The sequence below is a fragment of the Puntigrus tetrazona genome, chromosome 19, assembly GCF_018831695.1.
Source record: "Puntigrus tetrazona isolate hp1 chromosome 19, ASM1883169v1, whole genome shotgun sequence".
Taxonomy (NCBI): Eukaryota; Metazoa; Chordata; class Actinopteri; order Cypriniformes; family Cyprinidae; genus Puntigrus; species Puntigrus tetrazona.
Genome location: NC_056717.1, coordinates 646,221 through 662,579, shown reverse-complemented (window position 1 = coordinate 662,579; position 16,359 = coordinate 646,221). Strand labels below are relative to the sequence as shown.

Genomic DNA, 16,359 nt, shown 5'->3' with positions numbered 1-16,359 from the left:
CGTAAGACCAACTGAAATGATCCCAGATCCAGAAACGTAGTAAATACAATCCAATAAGGCAAAAGGGGATTATCGGGAGGCCTTGATTGACAAGAGCCAATGGAGGGAATTTGGCCAGGACACCAGGGTTACACGCCTACTCTTAATAAGTGATAAGTGTCATGGCAATTCAGAGAATCAGCAATTCAGTTTAACATCTCATTTGAAAGACGGTGCTCTTTTGACAGTATAGTGTCCCCGTCAAGAGGACCCACACAGACCACAGGGTGAGCACCCCCTGCTGGCCTCACTAACACCTCTACCACCAGCAACCTAGTGTTCACAGGAGGTCGACATTCCAGGTACTGACCAGGATATGGATATATATATATCAAACTATAATAAAAATGTTGTTTTTAGCTGGTGAAATGTCACTTACACCTTTCTGGTTCTCACCCCTTACAATTTACTTATTATGTAAATGATTAAAAATTAACCCTTTAACTAATGTTAACTAATGAACCTTATTGTAAAGTGTTACCATTATTATTATTATTATTATTATTATTATTATTATTATTATTATTATATTTGCCTCTCCAACTGTGGTATTTGTGTGTCTCCTGGTACTGTGGAGTTTAAATCAAAACACTTTACAATCAGTGCAGAATAGCACTCTTGAGTTGAGCTTAATCACCTTCTCTCCTCTATTTCCACTTGATCCTTTCAGGCCAGGTTTGCCCTAAAAAACATCAGCATCTGCTCATTAATCTAACGCTGAGGTCCGTCATAAATCAAAGATGCAAGTTAAAAACAAAGAATATATAATAATAAAAATAAATGGTTACTTACAGTTTTGCCATCATTTCCTTTGCTGCCTGCTTTACCCTATAACCAGAAAATTGGACACATGAATGTACATGTATTAAGAAAAAACTTTCACCTTATTGCTTTCAAAATAACAATGCTATTTTATAATGCAATAAAGCTTATTCCAATTCAACAATTACCACACACATACTATATGCATGCACAGTGGCAACAGAAAGTATCTGGACACATAAGCCACACTGAAGCGTATATCAATGTAGAGGGGGATGCACTAACTTTTCTCAGAACTAACTTTTAGCAATTTCTTTTAACCATCTGGTCTCAAGGTCATTTTTAATGGATGTATGAAGTCAGTTTCTCTCCACACAGGTGCCCTAGAGAGCAACTACAGGTGTAGTTCATCACATTAAGTACAGAGGTGTTCCACTAAACCTGGCAACTAACTTATTTTTGTGAAGTGCTTTGTTTCAGTTACCGAAAATAATGACATCCATACATTTAAGTGTCCAGATACTTTTCAGGGTCACTGCACATGTATATGTACCTGTTCGTAATAGCGTATAACCATTTGAAAATATAGAAATCCACCATCCTAGTGAATACATTTGCACTTAGACTTGGTTCTCCCTGTACATGAAAATCAAGTAAAAAAGAAAGACAAAAATATCAGTGCATATTCTCTTGTTTAACATACATCAAATGAAAGCCTCGGCTGCTTAATTCCCCAATCTGTCATTAGAATCACTTTTTAAAAGCATTTGTGCCCGAGGCTTATATCTGAGTTATACAGATCAGGGGTGTCTGCGATTATGCATGAGCCAATATATGCATCCCTGCACACTCATACACAATCACTGAAGTGGATATCAAAAACAGTTTGAATTGTAATTTACTCCACTTCAGGACTTGTGGGAGGAATCAATGCAGAGGTTTTTTAATGCTGAGGGCTGGATGCCAATGAACAATCGCTCTATCGCATTCACCTGCTCTCCTTTTTGCCCAACACCTGGATCTCCCTTCTCTCCCTTTTGAGCCCGATTCAAAATGCCCGCTGGAATATCTCCAACGGTAGGGCAGCCAGAGCACGGTTCACCCTGAGAGAACAAAGATGGTAAGACTTCGCAACTTAATTTCGCTTCAGAACTTTTCCCAGTGTCAAGCAGTTCACAAACAGTGTAAAGATTCTTCATCTTTCTTGCCAACGCTTGGCAGACTCACCTTTTCGCCTTTGGCCCCGTCTACTCCTGGCTCTCCCTGTGAAAGAATCACAATGCGCAAGACAGTTTGTAAAAATGGCTCAAACTCTGGATGACATTTTCAATGACTCAGCACTCTTGAATGTGAAAAAAGCGGTAGGTAGTTTAGTCTGGAATACATCACTATGTGTAGTTGTCACAACACAGCTGCTGGCTTTTAATAAAAAGCTCTGCAACAGGAAGCAGCGATTAACATAAAACTGAATTTTATTCATTGTCTCTGTGTGTATGTGTGGTCATACCGCAGATTTTGAATTGGTTAATGGTTTCCTAGATACGAAAAATAGTTAATAGTTACTTTCCAGTGCCTTGTCCAAAACAAGTTTAAAACGGTCCATGATTCATTTGATGATTTTTAAATGTAGCTTTTTATTATATTAAACATTGCTTTTTTTTGTAATGAAATGCAAACACATTGTAAACTTCAAACTGTATCATCTATCCAAAAATGAAACAAATTGAAAACTAAGTGGCAAAAGTGGGTCAGTACAGTAGTTCTTGATGTAATAAAGATTATGTCCACATGTACACTTCAGTGACAGATATTCGGTGTCTTGGCCTGGCCAGCATTAAAATAATGAGGAGGTAGTTGGATACATACTAATAGTCTGTAGTGTTGTTTCTAATTTATCATGCAAAGAGAGTATTTACACTGAAATGTACAGTAGCAAAAACAGCCCAATTAATTCTAAGGGTCAGAGAAAGGGTGAAAAATGGTAATGTAAGCTAAATTATTACTACTTTTAGTGCAAGAAATCCTGATTAACATTATAAGTGGACCTCAGGGGACCAAAATAAGATGATAAAAAGAACTACACATATTTTAAGGAATGTTTCAAGAAAAAAATGAGTGAAATATATTTTTTAAAAAAGTAAGCATTTATGGTGTTAAAATTGTGTTTATTCTGTTCATCTAGCAGATATAAATGCCCAGTTTATTAGACATTTGTATTCATTATATTCTTATAATGTCCTACCTTGTGCAACAATATTGTATTGTAGATAATTGTTTTAATTTTTTGTGTGTGTGTGTGTGTGTGTGCATGTGTATGCTGGTTTTTGCATAAAGTTGCATAAAAATGCATAAGGTGTCCTATAAGGGGTATGTTTAGGTGTAGGCCAATAGCACATACAGTTTTTAAAGTATAAAAAACATTACGCCTATGAAGAGTCGTCATAAACCACAAATACCAACATGTGTATGTGTTTCTATGCAAGTAAACAGCAAATTCGTACCTTGTTTCCTGCTTTGCCATTCAGTCCAGTAGGGCCCTATTGTAAATAGAGGCATACAAGTATCAGCATCAGTCTCCCTAATCATGACACTAATGTCATCCTAGCTGACCGCAACTTCTTCACAGTAAATGTCCCACATTTGCAGCGTGTCATTTTCTGCATCCCACGCTCTCACTCTCTGTACTACAACTAGGTATGAGGAATAGATTGTAATGCTATTGGAAATCATTACAGATAAATGCAAACAAGTGCTTTACGGTATGCTGCGCAGAATCCTTTTTTGTCTAAAATTTTCCCTCTTGCTCTGAAAAAGAGAGAGGAAAAATTTTAATAGGCTAAAAAATTGAAAGGCCTTTTCCGTAGCCACTGAGTAAAATGAAATCCGACATAGAAAGTGGTCTAAACTTTGAGGGGGGCTGATGGATTTCATGGATGATAGGAGAGACCTGAATGTTCCTGAAGCTATAATGAAGCACGATAAAAGATCTGTTCTCCCTGTGAGAGGGTGGTGGAATGGTGACAGCATTTCTCATTCAACACAACAACAGCAGGTGAAAAAGACCTTGCTGATTGTTGGCTTATTTCATTGAGCTTGGCATACACAAATATGGCAGGCCAACTGAGGTGAACAGCATTGTCAGCTGGATATTTTGCAATGATAAAGTGTCTACTAGGCACAGATTTGAGTATTGGAAGACAAAAGCAGTTTCAGGATACTACACGTAGACATTTATTCAAACATGCTGAACTTATTATAGCTTTTTGTGATAAACACAAGCAGTTTGTGGAGTTGGTTTTGAGAATGAACTCACAGGTGGGCCCTCTTCTCCTTTGCCTGGGGCCCCCGGTTCTCCTTTAGGCCCCTGCTTGCTCTGAAAGGCCACAGTGTTGCCAGTGGAGTCAAAAGACACTACTGGACATGGTTCACATGCATCTCCCTGAAGACAAAAGCATACTAAATAGATTGCTCGACTTGGACCCAACCCTATTGCATTTAAAAAAATGCTAAAATAGCATAATAATGAAACGACTTTCATATTATGGTGAAAGTCATTTGCGTTTGAAACAACATGAGATTAAGTAAATAATGAAACTGTCCATTTAAAAATGAAATAAAGCAATAACAGTCAAGAATATTCACTGTGACTTTCTGTAATTCTGGACAGACTCATAAATAAGCAACAGTAATTTTCATGCATAATCTAAAATTCAGACTCGCTTAGACTTACCTTCTCGCCTTTAGGTCCCCAAGGACCTCTCGGACCCTGTCAGCAAAACAAACCTCGTCATTGTGTATGCATGAAGATTAGAAGCGCAGAAGCTCATTGAGTTGCAAATGCAAATTATGTGCTGATAGCTCCAGTGGTAATAAAACTAATTACGGTGCTGATGATAGTAAACACATTTTGTCCCTTACAGTGACAGAACAATCAGGATAGTGATAGAAAATCAGGATAATTAGCTTCTTCTGTCTTAGCAATTCAGCACACGTCATCGTTTCACATTGACATCCCTCTATAGGTCAAAATGAGAAAAAAAATGCACTTACAGGTTCTCCAGGCTTTCCGTCTTCACCAGGCATCCCAGAATCCCCCTAGAAATGAAGAGAATGTTTTGTTATTATTAGATATAGCATTGCAAGGAACACAAAAAAGCTATTATCGCCCTCATCATTTTGTGGTCAAAGCAGGAAAACATATTTTAGTAAACATACTTTCTCTCCTTTAGATTCTGGACTTCCACCAGGGGGCCCCTGTGAGATAAAAACAACTGTTTAGGAAGTAAAAAGAGACAGAACAGAACACTAGTTTACTGATAACCGTACTTTGCCCAGTATATACTGTGCACTTTTTTTTTGCAGTATGTTAAACAGCGAGCATGCAGTATGCGACAAGAGATGCTGTAACAACATTAGAATACAAAATTTACAGCATGTCATCAAATCGTATGTTAATTATTAAATTATATTATATATACACACGCAAGATTTTTTAATGTGCCTTATGCTTACCAAAGCTTGTCAAACACTGTTAGAATTTAAAATAACTGTTTTCTATTTTAGTATAATGTAAAATGTTAATTTATGTAAAATATAACTTATTTCCAGTGATGCAAAAATGGATTTACAGCATCATTACTCCAGTCGTCAGTGTCAAATGATCCTTCACAAATCATTCTAATATGCTGATTTATTATTACATTTCTTATTAATTTTATTGAAAACAGTTGTGCTTAATATTCTTGTGAAAACTGATAAAATGTTTATGGATAGAAAGTAAGTATGATATTTTAAGTCAGTCTGATGAAATAACAAGTGGCGTAACAATTTTTAATTAAATTTAATCACTGGAAATTAAAGGTCCGGTCACTTTTTCAGCTGTGGTAGGTCTACGCATACACACTATAGGAATAGTGGTATACATATAAACTGCAGAAATGCTACTGTAGTATGCAGAGTAGTATACTATACTTAATACAGCCTGATACTATAGCGGTCTAATTATTTTAGATTTTTGCCAATTCAGTAATGGCAGGAAAATACTTATTTTTTTCTAAACTGACAAAACAAAGCTGAAATGTTGGGCCAAAAAAATACACTGACTGAGAAAAAAAAAAATCAGTTACAATTTTTCTCTGAAACTCAAAAATTTGGCAGTTGCAGCTCCTATTTTTGCAACCCTGTTTTTGGAGGTCGACTCTATTTTCTATCCAATAAACTCAAAGATAATACACTAGAGAATACATCCGAAACTTAATAGCTTTAAAATGTATTAAAACCTCCATTTGAAGTCTTAAAAACAGTATAGAAAGAATGTATTTAAATGATGAATCTTCCTACTGGTGGTCCTGGTTTTCCAACTCCAGGTGGTCCAGCAGGTCCTGGTTCCCCTGCGAGCCCCTCTGGTCCAACTACACCAGGAACGCCCTGTGAATTAATCAGCGCTGAGAAACACTTGCGGTGCATAACAAGCACTACAGATAATGACACCACAAAACTAGTTCATTTATAGTATCCCGGAAAACCATTAAATAATCCCAAGAGGATCAGTCCGTTTTACCTTTTGTCCTTTAGGGCCCACCACACAAATAGGATTAGCTCGACCCTGTGACAGCCAAGACCAATAAAAGATCATTAGCTCGAGTTCATCTCAAACACTGGCATTAGCATTATCACACTGCCTATATAACAACCCTCCAACAGGAAACAAACAAGTCAGTTCACCGATGACTGGAGGCTTAGATAGATAAACAGTTTAAAAGCAAATTTCAAATATGCATTAGTCGGCTCGGCCATATTCGCCATCCCCTTAGCATGCTTTGTATACAGAATAGAAAAGATTAAGCGTAATGCAACCTGACTATCCATTTAAAAGAATCAATGAGGCTGCATTGATTTGTGGCTCTTTGTTGGCTTATGTAATCTATGCAGCATTAAGAAGATTTAACACCAAAACAGATATCTAATGAGAAGAAAAGGCAGCACTGAGTATATGGGTAAGAGTCTAATGCATAATGCTTTTCGCAGTCGAGTGCTGTGAATATATGGAGCCACTTTAAACAATATAAAAGGAAAGAGACTCTTGCACGGAGACGTATTATGCATGCTATACAGTTGCTTTTTGAGTACACTCCTGCAGCGAGACAATGACATCAACACTTCTGACGGAGACTCATATTCTACATAAAGTATGAGCGTCTTTAACTTTCACATCAAATGCTAGTCACTTACATCTCTGCCTGGACTTCCGGGTAAACCTGTGGCTCCGACTTCTCCTTTCTGTCCTTTGTCACCCTGAAAATGTGTATGAGAGTGACAGGCAGACAGAAATGGAGATAAGTGCGCGGCAAGCTCTAATGCACTCATTAACAGTCATACCGTCTTCTTTTACCTTCACTCCTATAGCTTCTCCCCAGTTGGCAGGCAGACCCTGAAACGTAAGAGAATGAGAAATGGGTGAATCAATAGCCAGAAATAGTATCAAGATATCCCCTCTGCTTCAGTGAAGCCTGTTGAACAAAAATTCGATCGTCGACCTCTCTCTCCAAGAAAAGGGTGCCGCACACACTTACCGACTCTCCTTTCTCTCCTTTCTCCCCTTTAGCTCCTTCTGAGCACTAAAACACACAGATACAGCATGACACCCAAGTGACTAATTCACATTCAGTGGAGAAATATGAGATGACAGAGAAAACCTGGAAGTGATCATCTAATTTATATCTGAAAAGATACTAAAATACTACAGTATAACAGTTCTTTCTGGTCCGACATAAATCCAGCAGCCATTTCAGTGTTTGTATTGCTTTTGATTATTTTATATGAAATTAAATATTACATACAGTTATTATATTAATAATTTAGTCATATATTAGTCATATATTATAATAAATAAAGTGACTGAATAAAAATGTAACTAATCATTTTCATTCTTTTTAATATTTATTTAAAAGAGGAGAGTTAATTCATAAGTTCAAATCAGTTTGTGCCAGAAAGGTACTTTTCCAGGCAAAATCCATATTGACTCACTCGTCCAGGACCTCCAGCACCAGTACAGTCCATGCCCTGAGAGGAAAAACTTTTTTTTAACAATTTAAGGATCAATATGTCATATACACATGTATCAAAATCCCTGACAAACTGTACATAAGCAACAGTCTTGCTTTTAAATGCTATGCATCAGCCTCCTCTCCCCCCATCCTGAAGAATCTTAATATCGTCTTGATGCAGGGTTTTCATTTATGTTATTAATGTATTAAGGGATTATGCCAGTAATAATGAAACTTTTTGAGTAGTCGGCCAAGCTGGATCACTGGCACAGAAGCTAGCTCCTAATGAGGCATTTGTATAAGATGCCAAAATAAACAGAGCTGCAGTCATTTATTCCCAGCAAGCCTGGACAGAGAGCGGGATTTAGCACACAAACATACTTATTTGGTATGATTCTGTGTTTAACATTTCTTACCCGGTCTCCTTTCTCTCCTTTAAGGCCTGACTGACCTGCATAGCCCTCCTGAATAACCTGTAATAAAATTGAGAATTCAATGCACGGTACTCCATGTTTATAACACAATGTCATTTAAACCCTATGTTGCGAAAACCAGCCTGGATAAAGCCGGCAAGCAAAAACAATGTTTTTACTATGCCAAGATTTCAGTCTTGTACATGCAAATATAGAACAGAGCATGTTACACGATGAAAGCACTGATCAACTGTGCAAAAATATCTTGCACTGGATGAAAAAAACCTCATATTTCTAAATGCATTCTGTGCATTAACGCTACACGCGTGTTTGCAAGTGCATCGATAGCCGCTTCTCATAAACTTCCTCCTAAGCAGCAGCAAGTCTGGTCAACCCAACAAGTATCATGAATCCGTTGCCAGATTTTTCAAAGGCATAAATGCATCTCTTTCCAAGGGCGTGATAACGCAGCACTCATGCACACTCATGCATGCAAATCCCGCTCCCTACCTATACAGCCATTAAACATGCTGCACACATGACAAACTGAAAGCGAATACCCACGCTCGATTCCTCACTGAGCAGTACACAGCCTGCACACTGGAAAAAAGAGAAAACCAGGTTGCTCCTATCCATGACAATGTCTGGATTTTTGAAATAGCATTTAGCTCCACTCTGCTTTAAACCGGCTTTGCTTTTGAAGTTGTTACATACGTCGGCCTGATGGTGGCAGTGCAACATAACGTTAATTGGCATGGGAGTGCAGAATCGGGGGCGCGCGCACGAGGACCACGACTGCGTGTCATTTCGGCTTGCCGCGGCCCTCTCACGGGAGACAAAGATCAATAGGAACAGAAGACTCCTCACAGCAATGTTCACCAACGCCAGCTGCAAAGCTATAACGGAGGGAGGCGGGGGTCGCTAAGTCAAATACTTATAAATAGCTGTTAGTTTTTTGGCGGAAGAGCACAATTAAAAGAAAATCCACCTCCCGTCGAGTCCTGCTCAGCCAACAGGCTGTTAATGTGCATTGATGTGGTGAGGTAAGAGAGAAGGAGAGGAAGGGGCCCGTCTCTGAGAACGGCTGGCTGACGCGCTGGGCTGATTCATTCTTTCCAGAGGTGCACACAGAAGAAAGCTACATGATGAAAATCAACTCTTTGAGATTTTCACGCACCCGCTCTGTTCGCATGAATGGATGGATTTATGTGCGATCCTATATTCTACTGTTGGAGACGATATCGTTTTAAGAGAGTCTGTGTCTATGACCAATTGTGCCCTCAGTGTTGTTAAGGAATATATTGGGTTTAATGCAATTTAAGCATAAACGGCAGCACTTGTGGCATTATATTGAAAATGTCATTTCAAAGCAAAAATCTTTTTCACATTGAGGCACCTACTATATAGAGAATGGCGCTGATCCATAAACACTCACTGTTTTCATTGTGTAGTCGGAAGACATGAACAATATGCGTGTTAACCTTAATCTTGCGTTAGGAAAACCCTTTTCTGCAGTCATATTGAATTTTACAACTAATGGTTGAAAAACAACTGTAGTTTTAACGTTATAAACTTTACGTTAGTGTCCGAATACAATCTTGATTTATGTTTTTATGTTGTTTCAAGAAAACTGAGGAAGATCAACTTTTGAATGATTTAGCAAATGATTAGAAAATCATGATGCCATGACTAAAAGGACACTTATTCATCCAATATTAAAAAAAATTCAGATCAGGTCCGATTTTCAGCGTTGGATGACAAAGGATGAAAAATCTTTACTCATAATACGAAGTATTTAGCAACATTTTAAATCAGTTTTTATATTCACAAATTTGATTTTGTTCCGATTTTGATTTTTGTTCTCCTACATTTAAGCTTTATTTATTTCTATTTTTGTGCTAATTTCTGTGTGTGCGTGTTCATCTAATGTTTGTTTTTCATTTCGGCTTTAGTTACAATGCTGAAAATGATTTTTAATAGTTTGGTTTCAGTTAACAACAACACTGGTTCGCAACAATTTGAGACAAGGCAGCTGACCTCACAGTTTAGCTCTGTGAATTAAATCAAAACCCAAAAAGTCCCACTCGTATCCCACTCAAATACCGGCAATTTCAGGCTTTGCGTTTTATCCGAAAAAACGTAATACCTGTGTTCTATGACTCATAAACAATAAGTTGAGTGTTGAGTGGGTGCAGAGAGGGGAAAAGGTGACAAACAGACAAGAGTTTCATGTGCGAATCATGGGTGTTGCTCGCATATTGTGGCAGGGAAGCACATTTACCAAGCAAATGCTAGTCCCTCTAATTTCAGGTGGTGTAATATTGCCAAACATGCTCTGCTATCAGAAGTAAATTATCTCATGAGTTTGTCAGGGTCAGTGTCAATGTTCTTCCCACTGCAACTCAGCATGCAGCAATTTACTTACCAATTACCCTGAATTTCTACAGCTATTGGGTGAAATCTGCTGGGGCCACAATTCTATTTGTCAGGTTCGAAGCCTTATAAATTGGAACTGCCTGTTGCTGTTCATGGCAAATAGAATATTTGAATATTTGATTTTCTGGTTACTTGATTCAAATAACTTACTTTTTCTGCCAGTTCCTTGGATCCGAGAATTGGCTGTAGAAAATAAAAAAACAAAGTAATGTTACAAACTTTACAACACACAATGAATCCGAAGTAGCTACAGATCTGCGGCGTGTTTTTAGCAAACGCGAAGAAACATCCTGCAAACAGGAAAGCCTTCTAAATAGGGTCTAGCAATGCCTATGTACATATCTTTTCATACCTAGCATTGTTCTGCTGACATGATGTTGGCATATTAAAGTGTATGCCTCATTTAGATTTGTTTGTATTGTCATTTTGCTATTACAGAGTTTCATCAGTATGATCAACAGTGAATATGAAACCCTTTTGAGAGAGAGCAAACGGGGAGGAGAACTGGCAGGAACGGAAAGGGGGAAGTGCAGTGAGGAAGGACTTGATTTGAAAGAGAACATCGGGGACAGGCGGAAAAACAAAAGATGTGTTTGTGTAGCAGATGTATAAGTAAGTCCTCAAGTCATGTCCAAGCAGAGAGAGCAAACACGGCATCGGGAAGGCTCATCAGACTGGATAGGCAAGAAAAAAGAAGGAGAAATCCTAAAAACAAGAGTATGGCAGAAAAGTGCTCAGCACCTAATCTCCGGTCAAACCTCGAGATCCAGGTTAGAAATTGCTGCGAGTGCATGCACGCATGCATGCACACACACAGACACTGAAAACGGGGTTTCACAGAGAACATGAAATGGGCATGTTGTCCGTATAGCTACAGGCTTGCACAGGATGGAAAAGAATTGTGATGACCCGCTCCAAAAAACCCTGGTAGAACGAGCGCATGAATAATGCAAGAAACTTTGTTTAGCTGCAACCGTGCAGCTCTCTGCTCATGAATTTCTCCCTGCCGGTGAGCTCGACAGAAAACGGATGTGATGATAGAAGAATGTTGTGCTTTTAAGGGAGTTTAATGCGGGGTGGATTAAGGATCTGAATCGGAGGAAGGGGTTAATACAGAAGTAGGCTAATGCTAGCAGCGTCCAACACAGCCTGGAACTCATTACAGTCTGTCGTAAAACACACACTGCTGTGGTACAAGACAGTAACCTGGGTCAGGGGAAAACATGGGAGCTTTTTTTTTTTTTTTTTTTTTGGCCTGTCTGCGCATGTGTAACTCCAAAAGATAAATAAAGAGGGCTGGAGTACGTCTCTGCTGAGCTTGAGCGCACAGCTGTGGAGCTGTCTGGTAAAGAGTGTATATGGAAGAATTCCACAAATTAACAAACACATGCACACAAAAAAAATTACCATAATTTGTGCATGATCTGTTGTACACGTCGACAAAACATGGTAGTTTTTTTTTAAATAAGCAATTCAACTGCCAGTATACTGAAGACATATGCCACTTTTTTACTTAGAATAAATATAAATGTGTTTAATATGACAGCATTTTAGTGGCACCTTTAATATAACACAGCTTTCAAATTGTTATCAGTTTTTTTTATATTTATATTTATCACAAAATACAAATTATAAATGTGTTTTTCACGAAATACAAATGTATTTTAAAATATTTTAAAATGTCACCCCTTTATTGCTTGAAAATGATTTGTAGATTGTGCACACACACATAAAAAAAAAAAAGATAAATGTTATATTTTCCATTCATTTCTATTCTCTTTTGACCAGAAACAACACAAGTGCGGCTTTTTTTACCTTTTTTTTGGTCACAAGGTGACTGTCGTAAAAATTGAGTTACATACGATGAAGCAGCAAATTTTTAAAAAGAAAGCTGTTTTCTGTCTAAAATGACTAAAAAGGAACAGAAATGTATAATATTTCTATATAATAAATATATATAAAAATTTATTGTATGAGCTGTGACAACAAAAGCAGTCATAAGGGTAATTTTTTTTTTAACTGCGATTTTTTTTAGCTTTTGTTAGGACAGTAATTGGCCTGTCTGGAATATGAGGGTATAAAAAAAATCTTGAACCTGTCCAAATTAAGTCATTAGCAATGCATATCACTAATCAAAACAATACATTTACACTAGGAAATCCCATACAATGTTTTTTTGGCTTTTGCTACAAATATACCTTTGCTATTAGGACTAAGTTCTAAGTACTAAGGCTACTAAGGTTTTGTGGTCCAGCGTCACAAATAATAAATTAAGAATATTAAATACATTTTTTAGAGATAATAAATTTCCATTTGAGAAGAAAAAAAGCCATTAGACAATAAGAGATTGATCAAATATATATAAAGAAACATTTACTCTGCAAGGTTAGATTAAATAAATAAATCAGCGTGTTGATGGGGCAAGAAAATTAAACTTAAATACACTTAAATTATCGCTGTCTAAATTCAGACAATTGTTCAATTTGGCTGGCAAGGTCAAATATTTATGTGTTAGTTCTGCTAACATTTTATCACAGGGATTAAATGAGCAAATGCTGAGACAGGAAGTGGCATTAAGCACACAAAGCGATACATCTAATGTGTACCAATGGAGCTAATTCCTTTGTCACTATGGCAGCAAAGATTAAGAGAGCATTTACACCACAAAACCATTTTAAATCATTGCCACCTCGAATCTCCTACGGTTCTCGTGAGAGAATGGAGAGAGGTTCGTGTTGAGACGTTTATCCACACAAAGCGGGAGTTGAATGTTGGTATACGTGTTACTACAGACGTAACAAACTGCTTTGAGTGTTTGGCTCCAATACAGGGCCCTCTGGATGTAATTATGTTGCATGTGTGAGTGTACATGAAACAAAACACGTGGCAAGCGGAGAAGATGTGACCAGTTGGAGACCAGCCGTAGTACCTTCACCAACCAGCTTTTTATTAGTCCTGCTAATGATCGTGACTCACTGCTGCCAGGAGAAACAACAAGAGCAGCCCACACCAACATCACAAATCCTCTTTTCCACAGAGGACAAGTTCCTCCCCCCATATACACACAGCCTGCGTTAGCAGTGAGGAACTGCTGATGAATTGTGTTTTCAGGGGAAAATAGCATCCAAATATCTGGTTTAAGTGGAAGCCATTGTTATTTGGAAAAGACTTACGGTTATTCTTGGGGAAGGCTGAGATGCAGAAATGCAATGTGACAAGATTTTTCAGCAGTCAAATTGTGTTGCTGATGTAAAATTAATCTCTACTCCATGTAATTTCGATTTGTTTGGTTTTTGCTTCGAGTCTTTGTTTGGATTGCCAACCCAAACATAAAAACTCTATAGATTTAGTTGGCCCAAGACAACAAAAAATAAAAAATAAATTATACACAAACACACACACACGCACGCACCATTGTGAATGAAATAGTAAAACTTCAATATTACAACATTATATAATGAAAAGTAATGCAAATTACACTCCCTATGCATAAAATAAAATTAAGAATAAATCGAATAAGGACATCTGAAAATAAAGTGGTATATACAGTCAAACCAAAACTTATTCAGACACCTTTAACATTTCTCACATTATCACAGTTTATTTGCTAAAATGGTAATACTATATGACAAGAACATACCTGTTTACCTGCGTCAAAACAAATTCATCTTGGTAATAAAATAACTGACAGAGAGTTATGCAATGAATTAGGTTGAATAGCTGCAGCTGTTCAATTTAAGTACACAATTTACTAATAGTGCCAATTTAGGTCAACCATTTAACAAGCACATTTTTTTCAGTCTGTGGTAAGAAGGTCACATTAGCAATTAAAGAAAAAAAGCAATTAAAAAAAAAAAAACACTTAAGGCACACATGGTCAATTCAAAGTGTCTGCATAATTTTTGGTTCCAAATTTTACATGGAAACTGTATGAGGGATAATAAGCCACAGTTTCCTTTATTTTGCTATCTTCACTTAAATAAAGCTCTAGTGTCCTGCACCCACTAATAAATAAAAATTCTGTTGTCTGAATAATTTTTGACTTGTATATTGTATACACAGGAAAAACCAAACAAACAAATCAATAAAAAAACACAGCTTATTAACTATAGATGAAGGCCAACTATTCAAAAGACATTCAAAATAACCAATAATAACAGGAGGAAAAAAAGAGAGACAACACGTGGATGAAGGAACAAATGTGCGTAGACAAGAAGCGAAAGAGCAAGCATGAAAAATTAAAAAAAAGCAGAAGCAGAGAACGTTTGATTTCTACGGCCCACTGGGCATTGTTCACAAGAATTTACATTCATTTCCAGTTTCTTCAAAAGAGCTCATTCAACCGCCTGCTAGTGGGACGCTTAATGGCCACTAACTGTGTCATTTTACGTCGAATGTATCAGGATGAGCAATATTTATCAGCCTACATCACATCTTCAGCTCATCTTGTCATCTATTTATGTGCTATAATACTGCTGGGAAACACCATTCAAGCGTTTTAATAGGGGAAGAGTATGAAAAACTCAAAAGGGTGCTGCAAATTAATACATCATTAGTATATTCACCTGCAGAGACTGGCATATCAATTTTAGGATAACTACTTTGGACTTTCAGAGGTTTGCACACAGGAATTGTTTGGTTTGCATCACTTTTTTAATTGCCGGTTAATGCGCACATATGCATTTGACGGATGTCTTTGGTTATCATATATTTATGTTGCGTTTTAAAATAGCGCGTCGAATGAAAAATACAGTACAGCTCATTAAAAAAACGCATCTTGAGGCCTCTTCGATATGTTCCATTCCAGTGCATTCTTGCTGCTTTTGAACGCAAGGATGCATCCTCTGTTTACGCCCCCTTAATAGCTCCCACTGAGAGCAAGTACGTGTGTGTCTTCAAACACTTCAAACCATCTCAGGATCGGGATCCCACATTCGATAACTAACAACCCCTCTCTTAATTTCTGTAAGATCTTTTCATTAGAGGCCCTATCAGAGACACTTTTAGTGGCTCATTTTCAAGTGCAGTATCAAGGGTTGTTTGTGCAAATGAATGAGTTTGCGCATTGTATTTTAACAACACCATTTGTTCAAATGAAATGCGGAAGAATAGGATTTTTAACAGTGAAGGTATATTTACTTTGAAGGGATTGTGCGCGAACTCCACCTGGTTTTCTGCGGCTCGTCGACTCTTGGGAGCATCTGGTGGACACTGCAGAAGCACAAAGAGCACAGGACAAACCGATTTAGGTATAATATAAATATTAGACGAACATTTAAACAAAGTAACTTCGACCTAAAATTCAATTTGATGTCTAATAAAATAAAACACTAAAACAACATTGGATTTGATAAAAAAAAAAAAAAAAAAAACGCACTGATGTGGTCTTTCAAGACGTCTACAACACAAGACATCTTTTCTACTGCATCTCAAGATGCAATCGCTGACTCCTCTGCTTTTAAAAAGCCACGTTAGAGCAAACGCATTCAAGGGGGAAATAGCTGCCCTTGTTTCCATTTTAAACACTGCTTGCAGGGAGCTTTGAGCATTCGCCCCAAAACAACAGAACACAGAGAACTTTGTTGGCTTACATTCAAACACACACACATACACCACGGCAGCCATGTTGATGTTTTAGTCAGACGGTTTTAATGTTATTCATA

General features: G+C 37.5%; 1 protein-coding gene across 4 annotated transcripts in view; it reads right to left on the bottom strand.

Annotated features, from left to right (window-relative positions):
- col16a1 (collagen, type XVI, alpha 1) overlaps positions 1-16,359 on the bottom strand; it is a 58,861-nt gene that overhangs the window by 23,157 nt on the left and 19,345 nt on the right. For 3 of the 4 annotated variants that reach the window (XM_043218130.1, XM_043218128.1, XM_043218131.1), the window contains exons 8-26: positions 15,836-15,907; positions 10,847-10,879; positions 8,825-8,860; positions 8,264-8,320; positions 7,828-7,863; positions 7,374-7,418; positions 7,193-7,231; positions 7,033-7,095; positions 6,362-6,406; positions 6,142-6,228; positions 5,017-5,055; positions 4,852-4,896; positions 4,532-4,567; positions 4,115-4,240; positions 3,303-3,338; positions 2,029-2,064; positions 1,794-1,904; positions 832-867; positions 677-721 (exon numbers count right to left, since the gene is read on the bottom strand). In XM_043218130.1, coding sequence (XP_043074065.1) covers positions 677-721; positions 832-867; positions 1,794-1,904; positions 2,029-2,064; positions 3,303-3,338; positions 4,115-4,240; positions 4,532-4,567; positions 4,852-4,896; positions 5,017-5,055; positions 6,142-6,228; positions 6,362-6,406; positions 7,033-7,095; positions 7,193-7,231; positions 7,374-7,418; positions 7,828-7,863; positions 8,264-8,320; positions 8,825-8,860; positions 10,847-10,879; positions 15,836-15,907 — 1,023 coding nt within the window. The remainder of the gene's footprint in view (positions 1-676; positions 722-831; positions 868-1,793; positions 1,905-2,028; positions 2,065-3,302; positions 3,339-4,114; positions 4,241-4,531; positions 4,568-4,851; positions 4,897-5,016; positions 5,056-6,141; positions 6,229-6,361; positions 6,407-7,032; positions 7,096-7,192; positions 7,232-7,373; positions 7,419-7,827; positions 7,864-8,263; positions 8,321-8,824; positions 8,861-10,846; positions 10,880-15,835; positions 15,908-16,359) is intronic. The other variant, XM_043218129.1, reaches the window with a different exon arrangement.